This window comes from Myzus persicae, unplaced genomic scaffold, assembly GCF_001856785.1.
Source record: "Myzus persicae strain clone G006 unplaced genomic scaffold, MPER_G0061.0, whole genome shotgun sequence".
Taxonomy (NCBI): Eukaryota; Metazoa; Arthropoda; class Insecta; order Hemiptera; family Aphididae; genus Myzus; species Myzus persicae.
In genome coordinates, this window is record NW_019103867.1 from 101285 (window position 1) to 123898 (window position 22614).

Below are 22614 nucleotides of genomic sequence, written 5' to 3' on the forward strand. Positions count from 1 at the left end.
TCTACTAGTTTTCGACACCTTAGATTTAACGACCGATCGTATATAATAAACAAATTTGGAAAATAGGTGCTCGTGCTAATGCTTAAATTATGAAACAATGAATTTATGATGTTAAGGTTTATTAATTGTTTTTCAATTAATTTGTAGGGTAATTATATATTCCAAACCTAGTTGAATTACAAAATATCTCAAAAATCAGTGTTTAATCGATTTGAAACAATACAAATATTAGTAAAAGGACAGACAAGAAATGTATTCAATGAGGTTCAATTTTTTGTGATAATTATAATAATGAAATTACGAAACGGTGATATAATTAACAACTTTATGAATTCAAATCATAATCAAATCATGGAAAACTGAAATATGTACAAAGAAATTAATTGATAAATTGTATATACAAAATCAAGTTTACAACTCAAAATTTGAAAACCTCAACATTGTCTATAAACGGCAAAACAATATTTGGAAAATGGTAAATAAAAACTGCTGGTATATATATACACGGAGAATTGGAGAATATTTCAAGTAATTACAGTTAATTATTTTTGAATTAGGTAAAATAAAAAATCAGTTTTTCGTATATTTTTTTTCACAATATTTTGAAAATAACTGGAAATTTCTTCAACTTACATTCAATTTTCTTCCATAAACCACACTCAATATTTAAAACTGAAGCATTATTTTTTCCCCTGTTTATGACATTCGAAGTAAAAAAAAATGTAAAACAAAACACCTCTCACTCAGAATTAGTTCCGAATAATTTAAAAAAATAAAATGTTCTTCTTTCGATGTTCCGTAGACGAAGAGTCATGAAAAGCGAGCGGTGGCCGATGACGGGACGTGACCTTGTATCGTCTGTGACACCCACAATAAATTTGAACAGTACCTAATTAATGAATATTAGTATAAAATACAAAGTGATCATCAGAAAATCAAATTAATTATTTTCTATATTACTTGGTAAAAGTTTACCATTTAAAATATGTATAGATGTACACAAAAAAAAGAAAATGATCAGAGGCGTGGTGGTGGTAAATTGGACGAGGTGGTGGGTCATTCAAGTTATTTGAACTGCCAATTTCAATTTTGTTCGGCGTCATTGAACATATATATTTATAATATAGTCTCGCGAGTTTCAAATTGACGAAGTGGTTGAAATTAAATTATGACGGGATAACTTTGATAAAGTGTATCGCTCAACGAAAGCGTTAGTTCCGTATCGTGATGAAACTAAAAGATTTTTATTGTTGTCGAACCCCCTTCAATTAAATGCATTTCCGTTGCTGCAGATTATGATTGAAATGTTTGTAGCTTGTACAACTTACTACTGGCCTAAACAATGGAAATAACAATATGTTGGTAAACTTAATTGAATGCAGAAAAGTGGTAAAAATACTACTTACACAGCTGTACGGATGCACTAGATCTTCATGCGTTTAAATTTGGAAAAAATCAATTATTATTCGTTTTGATCAAAAAATTATAATTGTGAAGTAGATTTAATCAAAAACGCAAATAAACAGTTCATAACCAAAAATATTGATTGTAGTTATTAATAAGGAAATATCAGTAGCAATTGTGTGAATGGTTTTTAAATTGGGCCCGTAAATTTGTTACTATCGTTTTGAAATTTAGACAGGCTCTCAGATGTGCCCATTAAAATATTAAATCTATATATACCAATATGAACATAATATATGTTAACTATTTTTTCTTCGTTACTTTTCCATACACCGGAAATTGCTCAAATGCTATTTATAACACACGATCTCGTTTCCTCGTTGGTGTTTCGATCACTATCGTTTTTTTTTTGTTCACCGAAACCCAGCAATGGACTATTAAAAAAAATCACATACTTCCGCTCTGATTATTTTTGAATACAATAATTTTAAAACGTTATTTTAAAGTCTACAGAGCATCGGAAATATATATTTAACGTGCATATATTTTCATCCAATTAACTCAAGCTAGTATAAAAATGTAAACACGTTATTATATTATTATATTTATTTAACATAAAAAGCGACCGAGACATGACTAACTTTATGGTAATTAGTTCGTATGTTCAAAACCAATTACTGCTTTGGTTATGAAAAAGATGCTGAGTCCCGAAACAATTTAATTTAAAATTCTTCAGACGGTATTTATTAATCAGTTTATACATTTTCAACGTTTGAACTTTTAATTTAATTTACGAATTTGAATCAATTATGATCTTTTATTTATATCCTGCTTTCTCTTTTAAATCCGAAATAAGATATTATAGTCGGTAGATACAGTACATTTTGATTGTATATCGTAACAAAATTGTTTCATCAAAATGATTTACTCAAAAGAAAGAAATGTAACTTTAAAATAATAATATAATGAGTATAGCATAGTGTAGTTTAGTATATATTACATAATATATCGTTTTGTATGCTGCCACGCTGGTATTACATTGTGAATATATTTATGTTTGCATAATCGGGACCTTTCAGAGAGTGTATTACTTCCGATGACTAATAGTTTCATTGGTATTGATAATTAAGAACGGCAAGACTAGGTCGTGAAACTGCGTCTGACCGAATTGGCGTTAGAAAAAATAATAATATCATATAGGTAATACTCACAGTAACGTGAATTTAATATAATAATAATAGTTTATGATGACGGCGCATCATGTAGGCAATTTAGCACCATCATGGTCCGCAGCCGTCGCGCAAGGAGAAAAAAACTGACGGCTTATTATTATTATTATTGATACTGTACCACTAGACTCTTCCGTAATGCGGTTGGCTTAGGATGGCAAGCTAAGAAAACCCAGAGTGTATAGTTAACTATCGTACAAGAAGCTGGTGACCAATATTCTAATAAACAAAACCAATAATTTTTAAAAACACCGTCGTGCTACAAATATACACTATAATACGCGTCGTATAAAATACACAATATAAATAATGAAAGACGAGAGCAAAAATACAAGAAATACTAAAATATAATAATAATGACAAATCGATTTTTATTGATAGTAATTAACGTGATCGATATCACTGATATCACGGATAGTATACAAAACAAACAAAATAACAGTACCAGCAAGCTGCTAAACTCCACCGACGGCTGGGTCCCTCGCAGTGTGATCAATAGACTAGTGGCGGTTAATTATTGGCCTGATATCACTTTATGATAAGTGACAGGTGTCAGGTCATTGACACAAAAATCCAAATAATATTTACGCACTCGTAACAGACAAGGGACGCAATGAAAGTGACCACCCGCAACAACATTGTTTATACAATGACCACTACGCAGATGACATAAAGACTGCAAAGTCAATGCACGGCTTCAACGACAATAAAATCACAACAACGTAGATGACGTAAAGGCCGCGAAGTCAATACACGGCTTCAACGGTTCACACTGCCAATAGTGAATAAACGCGCCCACGCACGACAGCGACGATGTCCCGCGCGACAAGATGCCGAACAATCAAAGGAAACGAGTGTTCGCAATACTACACCACACGCCACCGGCGCAAAATGGCACAAAATGGCCCACAATGGCAAACTCACACGCGACAAAGGCGACGTCTCGAACGATGGTCGCGGAAGAACAGATAGTACGTCGTACGTCCGTGGATATCCACGGTTGTCGTACAGGCAAGTGCAGAGGGGACTAGGACTATTTTACCTATCGTGTTTTCACACAACTAATAGAACTTAGCTATTTTATTAATTTTCTTTTGTAAATATAAACCTATCAATTATAACATATTTAAAACTATAATTAAATAAATATAATTTGATTTTATTATGAAATATATTTTTGCCGCGGTAAAACCTCAATTCCTCCCACTGTGCGACGGTTGAGCTCGCCAAGCTTATCGCGTACAAAAGGTCGTCGGCCTTAGTCTCGAAATATTGCGACAAACGATATCATTTTATATCTTGAATAGGTACTATGGGCGGAGTTAATTTTCTTGAGAATTTCAATGTTTCTAAATCAAAATTTGACTTATAATAGTTTCATAGTTTTTAATTTATAATGTGTTAAGGATAATTATTAAGGATTATTATTATTATAATTATATAGGTTTATGGCTTTAGGTTTGGAAAATATTTTTTTTTTAAATCAACCAATTACGAAATAGTTTTTTTTTACCATTTTTTATTGTTACATATATATACGATTTATTACGTTTTTACTTTAATTAACAGTTACATATATTTTTAATTTTTTATCATATTCCTAAGCTGAATATTTTTCTGAGGATTAAAATTTATACAAATTTAAAAGAGTTTTGAATAAGTAGTTATAATTTGAATTATTCATCGGTATTTAAAATCTCGATAAGCGGAGTAGGGGACTAATATATTGTGCAGGGTACCTCTGTGAAACTCCATTTTGCTCATCAAACATTAAGTAGGTACTTTTACTATACAGTTATATACTACTCATTCAATTTTTATAATATAATATTATACAAAGTGTTTGAAGGGAAGATTTGGCTTAAATGTATGATTATATATATTATGATCCTATTTGAAATACAACTAACTCTTCAATATTTAACGTGAATTTATTATTTTTTTATTTTTCATAATGATCCTTAAGCGCAGCTATCATAGCCATAAGCTGTTTGTATGGTAATTTTGGTAGTAGTAAGGTTTGGAACGGTAGGTTTTAACACGTGTGAGGAGTTTGTGTTTGGCAGAATTTCGATTGGGCACAAGGTCGAACTGTCAAAGTATGATTCAAGTATCTTTATATCCAATATAAAGATTCATACACGATTCAATATTACTATTTTATAGTTTTAAGTAAAAAAAAATTTTCATTTGAAGAATAGAGTGCCACAGGACTCTCCGTAAGTGGTATGGAAAATCTCAAGTGTTCGAAAACAATATTTACTTATTTTCAAATACATAATATACACTAAATTATCTATACGATTTCACTTTGAAAGATAACCAGATCAAATGAACTACCAGCAGGAAATAGAAATAAAAATTTTTTTAGACTCGTTAACAATAAAGTGGTCGAAAAAAGTGTATGGTATTTTGTAATTTATTTTGCTTCCGCAAACCGCGTGTATTTTATGTATACGAATTCGTGTGGTAAAAATATGAATTTAAATTTAAAAAACCCGATATCGTTTTTGAATATTTGCGAGTACAATTGCAGTGAATAAAAAAACCATAAGGTAAAAATAAAATATCCGATTAAACACAATGCATAACAATATTATGAACATAACTGACATACTAATAATAATATACAATATCTGATTGATTTAAAAATAAAAATTCTCTACCATTGTTCCCATAAAACCGAGTTAATAATAATTTTGTATTTATAGTATTTGACCTAATACTGTTGTATGTCACTATACACAATACGAAACGCGTCGAAGAGTAAATACAAAATTACCCTCGAATGTGTTTATATAAAATAAATAATAATAAGCATACTTTTCTACGCTACTTATGCTAAATATAATTTTACTCCGACATTTTAGCGAGTGTAAAATAGCCTTGAAGTCTAAAAAGATGTATAAAATATATATTTTTTAATTTCCTGTGCAATTCGTATTTTGACTGGTCTTGATCGAACGCTCGACTTGATATACATGCTACAATAATTAATAATCTAATTTACCTAATCATACTTCGACTCGACCAATTATTATTATTCTTGTTAGGCGTGCATAATGGGTAACTAACTAGGCACTTGGATAAACATCAATAAATACTCTTTTTTTCGAATTGTATGAACGGTCACGAAAATTGAATTTCTAATCACCCATGACGTGAATACCACGATTTTAGTCGAAGGTCGTGAAAATAATGAACATTATTACGTTTCGTGCAAAACGTTCGTTATTGTTTTCAAGAGCATCCAATTATCTATACCTACGCCGTTGTGTAAAGCTCGCTGGCTTGTTTAACTTCCATTAACTCGAAAGTCGTATACCTACGCACACCGTCCTTATATATTATATTCTTATACGGCTTTATTGTGTTTTGCGCCTACGTTTCATTTCTCCAAATAATATGTTTGTGTCGTTATTAAATATTACATCTCTATAGCGTTTCTAATTACACCGCCATACTATATGGCCATCTGTGTGTGTTCCTATAATCTGTGACCTGGTTGGAAATTGTACCATCCGATTGGATGTGATTGGCTATCACCCTCGACGATCGGTCGCTCGATTAGACGACAGCTAATAATTGTATATAATAATATGTTTATTGTCTGCCTCCAGTGAAATAATATTATTATATTATATAGGTAGTATTATCGCGTCAATAATATTGTTTATTGTTATTAAATCATCAACGTTTATACCATATTACCATGTGAAAATAAAATGTAGGTAACAGTAAATGTAAAATAAAAATAACTGTACGATGTCGAAGGTAAATAATAATATATATAGCAACGATTTAATTAAATAATATTATATCCGTTTTTTAATGTCAATATTTGAATAAATCGCATTGAAATAATAATGGACGCATTGTCCAGATTTATGATGGTAACCTTATTTACAAAATATAATGTCGATAAAATAATATGTACACACGTTTCGTACCCAAATTTTTTAGTAAGAACCTGACTGTTGCTATAATATATATTATTATATTGAAAATAGGTAGTTTCATCAAGCATTACAATAATTTTTCATCGATTCTTAGAACAGTAAGTACGTACCTATTTTTATCGATTTGGTTGAAAATAGAAGAAAGATGATATTATTAAGGAATAGGGGTTATACTTAATATTATTATAATATATTAAATTTTTCTTCCCGTCTCCCACACATAGCCCTGAATAAATCGTATAACATACGAAACTACATAATATATATTGATCTGATGCCCTTAAATACTATTAATAAATTCAACTTATTTAAATACCTATTTGCATGGTCATTTGGTATTTTCGATTAAATTATAGTAAATCGAATTATTATTTCTTTCACGTTTAGACGGGTAAAATAAAAACCTTCCAAATCGTATTTGCAGAACACAACGAGAGACATTTTCGGGACAATTTTTGGGGAAGACAAGATCTGCAAGTGTGTGGATACTTTCCACATAACATTTTTTATACTACTCACCTAAAGAACAGGGTTCGTTCATTTTTGTGTCGTTGAAACACGCGGTCTTGTTGTGGACACTAAGCTTGCACCAAGAGCAAGTGAGCGCTATGATTTCCTTGGAACTGAACGACAGCACCGACTGGAACGCCTGCAGACAACACAAAAACCGGCTGATTAGTCGTGCGAAAATCGTTTCGAACTTTTTAAAGTTCAAAAGGCAACACCGACAATAATCGGGCCTGAAACCGTTGTATAAATTAACGGTTAACTAAACCGAAAAAAATGTTGATAACGGTTACCAGTTTTAAATCGGTTCTGTCGTTAGTGGTTACCAATTACCGGTACTATACACACGATTACAGGTTACCGATTAAGCAAAATGCCGGTTACCCGTAACCGATTAAATACCGGTTTTCTAAACAAATTTTATTATTTCTATGAAGTACCTATGATTTAATAATAGTTTTAAGAAGTTATTAATTATTAAACTTTTATAGTAGCTACGAGCTTATCATTATTTATATAGCTAATATAAATTAAACACAATATTATAGTTCATAGGTAACGGTAGTCGGTACTCGGTGTTTGTTATATCCCAAAACAATCTTCATCTTTCTCTCCACTTCATCCAACTCCATGTAAAAAATTGCCAAGTCAAAAAAAAATAGTCATTTATAAAACTTTAGCATTATAAAGATGTACTATCATTAATAAATGCTAAGTAAATTAAATTTAAAACACATTTATTTTATCTACATAATGTATTTACTTTGCGAGAATTTATTTTATTTACAAAAAAAATTTAGTAACATTTTTAATTGAAATTTATTAAATAGTCCAGTTATGAACGGACATGTTTATTTGTTGAGATAAATTCTAGCAAAGTGAATAAATTATTGAGATAGAATAAATAATATTTTTAATTTGATTCACTTAGCATTTATTTATGATATCACATCTTTATAATGGTCAAGTTTTGTAATTTTTTTTTTTTAATGCCATCTTAAATTAAGTCGTATGGTTTCAGACGCCTAAGATGTCTGAAGTCTTGGAGTTATCTAATAATTGGATGACCAATGGATTGAAATGGTGATCTGTCCTCGTATCGTATTTGCGAGCAAACCTTTGGACTTCGTCTGCTACTGTAGGCAGCATCACATCACGATGGTGATATAATTGCGTTGTTTCTTTCGAACCGGAAGGTTGCAGTAATGGTCGGAAGAGCGATGTTTTGACAGCGTTGTATTACATCGATATTAGACGCTATTTTCAAGTTTCTCCAATGTCTCATTTAATTTTGTTAATGCTGCCATCACGTCAGATAGCAACGGTACATTTTTATTTTGTAGTGTTTAAGTTTGAGTCAATGGACCCTTTTGATTTTCGTACATCTGTGCAAAAGAAACTTCTCGAGTGACTGGTTTCGCAGGCTTTTGTAGTATTCTTTGTACTGCTGTAGTTTTTTTTTTTGGTGAGCTTTTTCTATTGCATTTTTATATGTGATGCATACTTTCCAATTAGCGCTGTGTCCTTCATCACAGTTTGCGCATTTCGCCTTTGATTTCTTAAACTAAGGGCAATTTAGTGAAGTATGACCTTCACTACAATTTACATACTTTGGTGTTTTGAAACAATAGTTTTGAGAGTGATCAAATAATTGAAAATGTTTACATTGTGGCACTTCTTTTTTTTCCTCGGAGATTCCACTTTTATTATATTATGATAGCACACATTTTTAATATCATAAATATCTTTGTTGTTTGCTTGTGGCTCCAAATCCACGAAGAATAATGGAAGCATTACAATAGTTCGATCACTAAACTTGTTGTTAGGATCGACTTTTATCTTAATTTGAATGTTCGTAACATTATGTACAAGATGTCCTAATTCGGATAATTCACTTTTAACGTCACAGGGGTCAGTTTCAGGGTGCAATCCACGAATTACCACCTCAAACTTGTTTTCTGTTTGAAGTTGGTATCTGTGATACTCAACTTTTTGTTCTTCTAATACTTTTATAGTTCGTCGAAACTGGTGTTCGTCGCCTGTTAGTATCTTAATTTTACAATTGGCCAAAGTTTTCATTTGTTGCTCGCAGGCCCAGATTAAAGTTACCACAGGCCCTAGACCAATGCGCTAATACGTTCCTGTAATGTTCAGTATTTGAATGATTAAGAAACCTAATGTTTGGGACAGGTAGTGTCAAATCTCAGTGTTTTAAGCCTTTAAAAACGAAAATATTTGCAACATGAAAATCATCATGATGTTTTACATTTTAAGCACATGATAAGTTCTATTCTTGTTACATAGTTATGTTATTATTACTTAATATTACAATGGGAATATTATAAGTTTAAAAACAAGTGTACCACTCATAAGAGGTTTCTCCCAATAAGACACGAAACCGAGGACTATATTTAATAAAAAAAAACCAATAATAATATTGCGTGTGTGAAATGTTACGAGTTGCGACCCATACACTATTGACGGTTTCAAATAATAATGACCAAAAAAAAAATTGTTTTTATCGAAAACGAAGTTAACCTACTGTAGTACTATTTCCTAAAAGTGAAATGAATTACTTTAATCAAAGTAACTAAGTAAGTAAAAAAAAATAAATTTTTGTGTTAAAATTGATATTCAAATAGATTTCCAAATAATTAGGTACAGTAATATCTCATATTACTTAAAATATGTTTGAACAAAGAAAAACTACGTTCTGAAATGAAATATGCAGAAAGTTCATAACTCAGGTTGATCCTTTATATAACACAATATTTGATCAGATTTGATTCATCTTGTGTGCAAACACAGGCGCAATGTCAATTAATGTCCACCCACATGTGTTGTCTGCGTCTTACAAACGTACAACGTAGCAAAAACTATTTTGCGCGAAATAGAACCACTGTAGTCCAACCTCAGCAATCAAATTTTCATACTATTAAGAGGAGAACATTTACTGTGTAATATTGTTTTTATTTTTTCCATATCATAAATACAAGAATACAAGAGAAGTTCTTATTGTTTATAAATTAATTATTTCAAACTTGAATAACTTTTTTTGTATTTTTGATGTCGAAAAAATGAAAACGATGTTTCACAGTAAATGGTCTCTTGTTTATAGTGTAAAAATTTGGTTGCTTAGCATTCGAGTGGTTCTATTTCGCGCAAAACAGTTTTTGACATGTTGTACGTTTATAAGGCGGAGACCACACAAATAAATACAATTCTCAAATAGATTGAGAATAAGTTATAATGGTAAACAATTTAAGCCTTAAGGTTTCCAAAAACTCCGGGAAATTGTAGTTTTTTTTTTTTTACCGAAAACTGGTTTCAAGCCCGGCTGAATGCCATAATATAATATTATACAATACTATACGCACCTTTCCGCATTGCGAGCACTTGTCCTTTTGCGTCCTCCTGTGCATCCAATGGTGCTTAACCGTTTTGTGTTCCCTGTACTGTCGAACACCGTCGTCCTTGAAGCTCGACTTGCACTTGGCCGCTTCCGGTAGATTCCCAAGACACTCCGAGTGCACGATTATGCGGCAACCCGAACATTTCAGGCGGACTCCGTGTTTCTGGAGGGGACAAAAAACGAAAACCGTCACATTATTGACAATAATAATATAATAATTGTTTACCGGTCGTGACGTTATAATCCGGTGTTATTAGGTATTTAATATTGTGATGATTGAAACGCTCAGTGGAATAACCGACAGGTCCACTAATATTGGAAATTGACTTTTTCATGAAACCGAAATCATGGAAGAAATACCTTTATATCGGTATACCAACCATGCAAATCCGATTATTACATTCCACGAATTATTTCCTGTATCACCTTTAATTGTCACCCTGTACAATTCTGAAAAGTTGATTTTCCCGGTCGTTCCACTGAGAGCTTCAATTACAAACATGATAATAATTTTGTTGTAATATCACTGAAAAAATTGTCATGCCTATATCGTCAGCGTTCATAGGCGATGGGACCTAACTTTAAGCGGTTGTCATTCTAGTCAATTTTTCTAAATAATTTAAGTTTTTAAAATATGTTAATCGGAACACTAATGATCGTAATAGTGTGTTTTATGTGTGTCGCATTCCTATACCATACACTCAGTTTTATGTGGGAGGATAGCAACGTGTTCGATTCCTGTATTACAGACGTTTAATATGAGACTGGATAGTATGCTTAGTAACTGAGTGACATTGGATTTTAATTTGTTGCTGGAGGTCGATCGATCAGTTTTTCTCGAATATCAATAATTACCTATTACTATTCAACTGCAAGAATCGATTATTAAAACGAAATTAATATAGTTTTTTAACTTTTGATTTCTGTACCATAATAATGAACGAACGAAAATTGCATCGATCGGTTCGTGCAATAACACCTTGACGTACTCAACTTTTTTTCACTATGATACAATTCTGGGTTCTTGAAGTATCACTTTTTAAGCATAGTGTTTTATCAACACATCAAACGACCGAAACTCGATTAATCAACGGTCAAAGTCGTCATCGCATATTAAATAATAATATACCTAGGAACTTCATAACCACTTGCAGGATGGTTTGCATTCGGATAAGTTTTTATAAATAGTGTTTGAATGAATGGTATTAAAATATTGTAGTGTGCTCGGGTGACCTTTTTTAATATTATATACTGCACCTACATAGCGTTTGGACATTATTTAATCGATGCATTTCCCCTCTTATTTTAACATATCATCAAGACTATCCGTAAATTATAAAACTTTCATTAAAAAAATGCATCGGTTTTATTTTTACTTTTTATTAAATATCACGAATCGAGTTTAAAATCGTGTTTGTTAAATTATTAATCGATGTTCCTTTTTTCGGTAGATCGAAAACGAAATTTCCGTTTTTAAATGATTTGCTTCACTTAAAACGTAATGTTCGATCAAAACGTATTGTTTATTTCATGTTCTTATATAAAATCGTTGTCAATTTTATGAACCGTGTTTGGTAAACTACAATTTATTGCTACAAATAAATTACTAATAATACCGATATAACGAATTCACGTTTCCAATAGTCGTTTACAACTACTGATATTAACTGTTAGTTCACTGTTAAATTTTATAACCATAACATTTGATAAATCTATAGATATTAGTCAATATTTCCGATCACGAAATAAAATGTTTTCTCGGCCAAGGCTGGAATTTGATTTTTGCGCACCGGAGGTGTCTTCCAGCGTTTAATGTACAAACGGTAATTTATTTACGATAAACACATATAATAATTATGAAGGTACTGTAAAAATTTAGGGATATTTGAAAAACTTGTACAAGTGGGGGGAGATGTCCTCGCTGCCACCTTCAGTTTTCACCAAACCCATCATAAGAATCTCTACCAAACACATTCACACGCTATTCACATGAACGTTTGAAAAAAGGTACTATTCGTATACTAAAACGATGATTATCGTTTAGTTGAATTAACAGTCATCGCTACGTACCAACAAGTTATCTATCCTTACCTTACATACCAATGTCGTAATAATATTACCATCGAACACGCGGCGACGAGGAGGTGCAACCTTTGGCGAAAAATCTCTGTGCAAGATTCGTGACAAGATGTCGGCCATCGGGGGACGATGAGGATCGACTCGCGTAGAGGCGTAGGATCTCTCGCGAGACCGAAACCTCAACGTCAGAGGGGCTGCAAGTCATGTCGGCGAGCGGAAGGGGTTCGGAATTAATCAATATTGACGGCCGTTAAGCCGCAAACCCCGCGCCGTCGGACCGCAGCGGGAAAATGCATTTACAGTCGATGCACACACCCACACCCACATCCCCCCCCCACACACACACACTCAAACACATAGGTGACAGTATAATACTATGTTTTACGTATACGACACGCTGCTGTATAGGTTATTTAATGAATTTAGCTCGTTACGCACATCAGACGGCGTGTAGGTATATATAGCACTAATATAAGGCACCACCCTGGCGATCGTTAAATGATGTCTACGCATGCTAATACGACGGCGGTATGATGTCATAAAAAAATAATGTATAGAGTATTTCGTCGGTGGTGACGGCGGTGGCTGCTGTTTTCCTGGAGTTATGTGCCGAGGGGCGCGTCTCATCCCCGAACACGGGTAACACGCACCGCCAAGTAAATACCAACGCCGCGACGGCGGTTTTGATAATTATAATAATATTATTGCTACACATTTTGAACATCATCTCCAAGTCTCCGCCACACGTGTTAAATAATATGATGTTCTTTTACGACGTAAGTCGTCACAGAGCCTCTGCCGGCTCTCAGTGATGTGATGTAAACCCCCTCCCCCAAACAGTAGGACATTCGGATAACACCACGAGTGCGGCACTGCTATATTATGTTATTGTTTAGTAATATTTCAATGAATGGTCTGTTTTCAAAACTGACGATTATGGCTGTACTCCTAAGTTAACGACAATATTTTCTAGCCGTTTTACAATATTTAACGTCTAACTGTCACGGACAATGATGAAATATCCATATTAATATATTATTGTCTGTTAGTTTTCATGAATTTCTACTAATTTACGTTCGTAAACTTTCTGGAAAATTGAAATAATAAATAACAATACTAAATAATTCAATATCAATGCCATAGTGCATTTTGTGTGTTTTCTAATTTCAATAAAAATTCAGTATAATTTTTGAAAAAAAAAATTATATTCATTGTAAGAATAATAATAAATTATATCTAGCACGTAATATTACTTGTTGATAACACAAGTATTTTCATAATGAATATTATTCTAAGTGTATTAATATTATATTTTATAACCATTAGTATGAAGTAATAATTTGATTTAAATATTAATTCATTTTTAAATTAAATATTTTTATTTTTAATAGAGTAGGTATTAAAGCCGTTAGTTAAAAACCAAAAAAATAGATTGAATCATCATTTATGTATTTAAACGGAATAATTAAAGATTAATTTTTTTGAAACTAGATATAGGTAATATACTTTTGTGTAAAATAATGTATAGTTAAAATGAATTATACAATATGTATACAATTTGACATTTGTAAATCATTTTTTCGTTAAATAAGAATTATTAACAAAATTTCAATAATTATTTTTTATGTAATAAATGTACGTTATTTTGTATAAAAACTATTGACCATATTAAAGTTGGTGCGTTCTACACAATTCATATTATTTAGGTACAATCCACATTTTTGTATTTATAATAATATACATATTAGTTTTTATAATCTATAACCAATATTTATTTTATAAAATTGTAGCTTTTGGCCAACAACATTAACTAGGATTACAGGTGAGTTTATTTTTCCAAATATAATAATATTATTATTGATATATTATAATTTATAATATTTTAAAGACAGGTTTAGCGTTTATCGGTTTGTATTCTTCTGCAGTACCCATTTTATCATTTTAGCTGGTTGTTTATTTTTTCATACATTTAAAATTTTACTTCATACAATTTACCTTTATACAAACACACGTTTTTTCTAATAGAACAAGTTTTTTTTCAAATTTGTTTTATTTAACATACAATATCCACCAAGCGCACATATCACAATTATAATGCTATGTTATAATCTAATATAATATAAATAATTTAAATACGTAACATGTCCGTATAAATGTATAAATAAATATATATATTTATATATATATAATAATATGCAGGTTGTAGGCATGTATATTATATTATTATGGCCCTAAGCCCCTGACCATACGATGCACAGAAGAAGCGAGGTTATATTTGGTCTCCTCTGCAACACCTGTGTGATCAAAAAAGATCCTCATGTTTTCTAGAACACCCATTACGACCAAGCACATATTTCACTATGTTTCATTAATATTTAAATTTTTATATAAATTTCGTTAGTAAAGATTAATATATAGCTGAAATAATAATATTTTTGTCACCTTAATCCTATTCGAATATTATACTTATTTTGTATGTTATTCAAAAAATATTGATATAATTTTATCTAGTGTTGTAATAAAAAAAAACGATTTTAAGTTTTTATAAGAAAAGCTCATAATGCATTATTGCTGGTGATTATTATATGTTTTTTCAAACAGATTATCATTGATCTTATTATATTAAATCAATTCATCAAATACATTTGTATTAATAAAAATTGTTTTTTTTTAAAATTATATACGTCAATAATTGTCATCTAAAAGTATCCATTTTATGTCACCATGTACAACAGAAAAAAAAATTATTTATTTTAAGTGCGTGTAATAATGTATTATTAAAATTATTATTTGATGGTAACATGGTAACACAAATTCACAACAATATAACACTAAGCCACTAAGGTATTATATTATGATTATTTTTTTATTATATTTAAAATGTGTGAAATCGTTATATCATACTACATAATATTTTAGTATTTATTTAGGTATATTACATATTTTATGTCAAAAAACGATAAAAAAATCTTTGTTTTTGACTTGCAGTGGATCGTTCTTTTTTAACTTTGTGAATTTTTACCTATTACATTATGATCGATGTCATACAATGTATATTAATATTTTTCTTTACACAGATAATGGCTATGGGTATATTAGATTAAATAACTAAAAAATAATAAATTTAACTTTTGAATAATATTATAATGTTGTATTCGCACTTTCAATCCATTTACTGCTACGAATGTACTATTACATTACTTTGTCCATTTGAATGAAACACTCAGGTTATAAAGTTGGTGGTTGTTCCAAAAATACAGAAATAAATAAAGAATCTCATGTTACCAAAAAACGTTTTTATGTTCATATTGGTACCAATGATAAACATGATTCCCTATTATTCTTTCTAGAGGTTCTCAAAGTGCTGAAACTGCATAATGTTCAAATTAATTCAGTAGACTCTGGTGTTTAAGAAAAGAAAAACTTAGCAATGAAAAAAAAACCTAACACAAAAAATACTTTGAACATACGCCTGAGTGTGCTACCATGGTTATTATATATTATACAATACCAATATTTAACTTATCGTTTGACCGAGTGTGGTTCTTGAATACCTATATTAGAAAGTTGATATAATAACTTTTATGAATACTTCGAACATAGGTATCCGTACTATGTTAAAAAAAATAAGGTTTATCTTGAACACAGACAAGAGCATTACGGATGGTACTAGGCATTTTAGGTGTAATTGGACACCGTCGAAATGTGATCTAATATGAAATAATATTATTATACCCTATGGTTGTGCAAGCACACATGGACAGATCTAAAATATCTACCTATCTTACTCATTTCGGAGGGGAGGGTCATTACACCTCAAAATAGAGGAATAAATGTATTGAAAAATAAAGTCAAGTAAAATAACTTTAAAATAAAATTTAAAAAAACCTAAAAGAGGTGTTTCATTCGTGCTCCTCCCTCCCCTCAAATCCACTACTGATTTTGTCATTGGTACGATCTACCATAGCAAAATAAGTTCTAAATATTATTATTCAGATGATGTCTGAGCGTTCGCAAACATATTCCTAGTATATTATTACTTTGGGGGATGAGGTAGGGAGCGTCGCATTCGTTACCACAGAAGATGATATTATTTCCGTTCGTTTTTGTAAATCTAAAAACTTTTGGTTCATTTCTCACATACGAAACGCATTATCGTGAATCCGTAAGACAGACATAGCCATTTGCATATCATATTAAGTTTTATTCCGTGTAGGGTATACAGACGTTATAGTATGTCTGAGTACAATTTTTTTTTCCATACCCACCATTATATTATATAATGGCGTCGGCATGATCATATAGGTGTATAAAATATAGTTAAGCGGACTGATCTTATCGAACAAAAATTATCGAAAAGAAAAACAATGTATCCATTTAAGTCTTTGAGTTACGGGTCGGACATTTTGTGATAATTTTATTCGGATATCTGCAGCTACAGTCCTATAATATAAGACAATAGTAAGTTTGGTATATTATTTTAATGCGATGCGATGTCAAAGAGAGTGGAGACTAGAGCTAAACTGTTGTTAACGCTGCCAGATTTTTAACGAACTAGTCATTCTGGTCACGATTTTTATTCGGTCGGAGACATGTTTATACATTTTAAAAATAAATGACAAACGCGACGTCTGCAGACACACCAGTCGGGTGCGACTACAACTTTTCCAATATAAGACAGTCATACGCATACATTATGTACACCTACATCGTTACAAGACAGAAGAATAACACCAAATAAGTCTTTTTAAATATAAGTCGACGATTACGAGAGGGATTCGTTCGTCGTATATTATTACATACCACGTTATATTAAATTATGAGTATACGACACGGTAGGTGTCTAAGGATTTATGTTTCGTTGGCGTGCGTTTGGCTTTTAGAAGTACGAGTGCACTGGGGCTGGTGAAACCACTACGAAACAATCAGTTTTTTTTTTTTAAATAACAATGAATCATATTTAATAATTGTAAGTATTAATTGTTATAAATGCGCAGTTGACAAAACTGTAAATCGTGGAGGTGACCAACTCTTGAAACGCTTATGTGCCAGGCAGCAACACCAATTTATTATACAACATAAAAAGTTAATTATTCATGTAATCAGTAGTTGAAATCGATTTCAAATTTCATGATAAAAATCGTTGAAAATCTTCTAAGGATTTAAAAATAATTAATACTTTGTACACAAAATGATAGGTATGAAATAAAAATCAATTTTATTGTAATTGAAATAATAATTAAAAACGAACCGTGGATAGCAGTTCAATAATATAGTTCATCAGTATGTAATATGTAGTGACTATTATTTAAGTAAGCCTAAGGAGACTTCAGCACTTCTCTCCCTCCCACCAATTGAAAAATCATGGGTCGCCACTGGAGAAAGGTGTACGACACGCTGTCGTCGACCAGCCACGTCGAAATCGTGGGTTTACAATCCAGATCGAGCGGTTTTCGATATGAAAATAAAATAATATATAGTTACTTAATATTTCACGGTTTTCGATTGTCACGTAACGATTTTTGCTTGTCGATTAAATATAAACTGGAGGAACCTAACAATATATATATTGTACTGTACCTGCGTAGAAAATATATTGCGTTCGGGTATAGACTTTTCGCTTAACCATGATAATGGTAATATATATATATATATTGTTATACCTTTATATACATACCTAACTACCCACTTGTTGTAGCATGCGGAGCATTGTTCGCGGGTGATAATATTTCATAGTTATATTTGACGCGTGACGTGTACGGAGAATAAAGAGTAAAACGCGTGGGTACAATATTGTGTTTCTCGTTTGATACTCTAACGGTATTTACAATGCGGTGCGTATCGCGTGCGTTGTAATAATATTGTTTACGAGAGTAATAATGTAATAATATGCTGTTTTTCCTCGAGAAAAATATTAATGTGTCGAAAAAACCTATATGTACCTACTCTGCAGCCGCGGAACGACCTTAGAAAGCTTGAATACAAAAATGCTTAAACAAAATGAAAATATGCTTGTTCCGTCATGCCAACATAAATAAAATATCTTATAGAAAAATAATCATTTGATCGCCGAAAAAAAAAATCAGAATTGTTTGATGTTTGAATTTAGTTGTCATTAGGTATAGTAAACATTTCACATAACGATTTAACAAACTACATTTTTTTTTTCATTAAACGTGACTTTTTATTTTTTATTTTGTATCTATATTACAATAGAACTTAAAGTTAATGTATAACTCCCAGGAATAAATACCAGAAAATAAAGAATTATGGTAAACTGTCACTTTGCTCAAACCGGTCAATGCCTCATCAACACCAAATTGGGTATTTAAATGTTTTATTTTTAAAGGTATTGTTCACCAGAATTCAAAACATTTTTTTTATACTTTGGGTTTAGTGTACCAAACTTTGGTAAAACATAATTATTTATTAAAAGTTCTGAAAAGTGCGTTTTTTGTATTTTTTACTTTTAAAATATTTATTTACATTTTTATATTCAATATTATTTAGTTAATCGTAAATTATCGAGATTATTACTTTGATATGACAAATTATATTATAACCACGGTTACTTGTACGTAATTGCATTATTGCATTTTAAAAGTATGTTATAAATATACTTTAGCACAATACTTTTTAAGTTACTCGCGTGTGCTTTTATTTCCGTGGGATTGTAGGATTTTTTTACCGGGGCGTATTTATTTTCCTGTGTTTTTTTTTTTTTTGTGCTTTTTTACCGATTACCGTAGTGGTCACTGGCGACAGAGTTTATACTTATCGCGGCGGCAATAGCGTTGTGATATTGTTTGAAGGGCGTAACTGACTGTTCCGGTCAATTTCACCGTAATAATAATACAATAATATTCATAGTAATAATATGATATGTATTGATGTAATTTATAGTAAAAATAATGGTGATCGAACGACGATTTTCACCGGAACGTTAAACACGATATCCACACAACCCGCGTAATACTTACGATAGTAATAAGTAATAACACTTAGTGTTTGCGACCTCACTACCGGTCGCAAAATAATATTTTATGTAACGACTGCAATTTAAATCTTGACCTGCACGTTTGAGTAGAGGCGAATTATATATACATATAAAAAAAAAAATGTTTTAATCACTGCAGCAGTTTTCGAGGTACGTAAATAATGCATAAAAATAACTCTCGTTAAAATATAAGCCAATTCATTAAAAGTAGAGTTTCAGTTATTTAATGACTACTGAAATACTCAAATGCAGAAAAAATTTACTGACGATTAAAAAAAAAAAATAAATCCAGGACCATTAAGGTCTAATATATTATATTAATTTCTCTCTCTCCCATTTCTGTACATACACATAATATTATATAACAATTAAAAATTAACCACGAAACGTTGCCTACGTGCAATTATTATAATGATAATAATAATAATTATTATTATTTTATTATGCACGTTGCACGAAAGCGACGTTGATGACGTATGAAGAACGCGTGTTCGTTCATATTATTATACAATCAGTCGAATTGGGGTGGGGTTCGGGGGTGGACTGGGAGTGTTGGGGACCTTGCAATTGTGAGGACGGGGGGCAGCGGTGCTATGTTTGGCGCCAATGAATCGTTTTGGTGCGTGGACTTAGCCGATGCGCCTCGTTTATGATTATTATACGATTTATCTATTCGAATAAGTTTTATTTCCTGAGAAACGTCAAGAGCGTGTGCGAATTCCAGGAAATCATATAGAAATTGAGCGGAACGAATAATATTTTTTCCCCTTATTCTCTGTTTAAAAAGTTAAACCTACATGCATGTTTTATTTTATATTATGTATTTGTAGCTGTACTCTTTACCCTTTGGGGTGTTAAAACTTTAAATAAATAAATAAAATAAATATTTTACGCATCATAAAGCCAAATTATAATGACGTATTTCATCTAAATATTTAAGTTGATTGCTAAAATATTCATCAAAAAAAAATTTTTAATACTTAAAAATGTGAAAATAACCACTGTCATTAATGACTAAATTGTAGTTGAAAAAAATTTATAAAATATAATAATATCAGTATTTTTTAATTTTTTTTAATAATGTCTGTTTTAAACAATTATACTAAATACAAAACAACTCGAAATTCACTGTTTAATAAATAGATTATCGCAAAAGCAGTTGCAGGTATTGCAGAAATATAATATACATTTTCTAATCATGCAATACGAATTTAATACAATGATATTTTTTGGTCATATCGACAAAGATTTTCTAGACGTTCTTGACGCTTGAGGACTGTCCATGGTTTTGTCAATACTGTAACTTTTAACTAGCAAATAGAGAAAATAAATTAAGTTTGAGCAGGAGCTATTTATATTTATATTATAGGTATAGTAATTATTTCATATGAATATTTTGTTGGCGTCTGCAAAACTAAAAAAAAAAAATTATATAGCAGTCTGCAGCTATAAATTACAAACCACAAAACAATTGAATATAAGATTTAAGAATAATATTAAAATAATTCACTCAGTTGTGTATATTTTTGTTTATTTCATACCATAATATATAGAAGAACTTAACAGAAAAATTAAATAAAAAAAGTAATTCATTGTTGAACAACTATGACTTCATAAATTGAAATCATAAATTAATAAAGATAATAATATTTTGGAATTTGAACGATACAGCAGTTGTACCAACCTGTTGTTTTGTTATCCATATCATACATTGACTGAGATTGTAATAGTAAAAAACAATTTTACACTATCTGTGACCATATTAATAGTATATATTACTAAGCAAGATACCAAAAATGAAAATCATTGTATTTTTATGTATCAAATAATGTTAACATAAAATTGAGGTAATTTGATAAAAAAAATGAGTATGTCTCTTGATGGACCAATAACGGTGAATAATAATTCTATATACTGTGACTTGTTGACAATTTAAATGCTTCCGCCCCTAAATCCTTATATCACATCTTAAATTGCTTTCTTTCTTTCTTTCTTTCTCTGTCCTATATAGACTCAAAAACTACTGGACCGTTTTCAATGAAAATACATCAATAGATACATTGAGACCTGAAAAGTGTTCGTAGCTTCGTTTTTCAATTCATATAGGTCGCTTACGGGTGGCTCACAGGACATTTTCTGTATTGTAAAATATTTTCTATGTCATTTAGGCTAGTAAAGCTGTTCAATATACATTATAAAAAAGAGTGACAATTATTATAATATAATATTAAATGCTACATGCATGGTTGAGGTTTGTAAGCTAAAAAAGACTAGACCGATTTTGTCCCAAAAAAAAAACAACAACATTAAATCTAGAATATTTAAACAGAAGCAAAACGAAAATAAATCTATAAGTATAAATATGTAATAATCAATCGGATAATACGGATTATTATTATTCGTCGGGTAATATCTAAATGACGAACATTATGCAAATCCACAGTTTTGGATCAATTTGCACCAGATTTTCGTGGAAGGGTCGTAAGAATAGAAGCCTGGGGTAATAGCTTTTAAATATAAAAGGCGCAAAGTGTACGGTTGAAGCTTATGGAATCAAAAGATATTCGATCGATTTGCCAGTTTCGAGGAAGGTTTAGATAATAGCTGATTTAACCACTTATTTTAGAGAAGTTTAATCAATAGTAGTAAAATTATAACCCCATGTTCGCTGATATTTTCTGTAGCTTGTAATTGATTATTTTTAAGAAAAGAAGTTACTTATTATGCTCGCAAGTTGATTGTCCAACTATGTTTTATTCATCCCCGGAAAATTTAGAACGAGTTTAGTACAAAATGTTTAGTTGATTTGTATACCAATACTTTTGATGTTTTGGTAATCTGTTTTTAAGTTTTAATAGGAAGCATTGCGATTGGTGCTTATATAATTATTACATTAGCCAATGTACACTATGGCCAATTTTCTAATTTTCTTCAATTCACTACAATCTAAATAATATATGTATTGATTATACATTTTAAGTGAATATAATATGACTATAAAATAACAACTTTTTCTTCTTACATTCG

General features: G+C 30.8%; 1 protein-coding gene across 5 annotated transcripts in view; it reads right to left on the reverse strand.

Annotated features, from left to right (window-relative positions):
* Window positions 1–22614, reverse strand: part of LOC111035653 (eye-specific diacylglycerol kinase) — a 233386-nt gene that overhangs the window by 43284 nt on the left and 167488 nt on the right. For all 5 annotated transcript variants that reach the window (XM_022317351.1, XM_022317352.1, XM_022317350.1 and 2 more), the window contains 2 exons: window positions 10477–10674; window positions 7112–7241 (listed from right to left, as the gene is read on the reverse strand). In XM_022317351.1, coding sequence (XP_022173043.1) covers window positions 7112–7241; window positions 10477–10674 — 328 coding nt within the window. The remainder of the gene's footprint in view (window positions 1–7111; window positions 7242–10476; window positions 10675–22614) is intronic.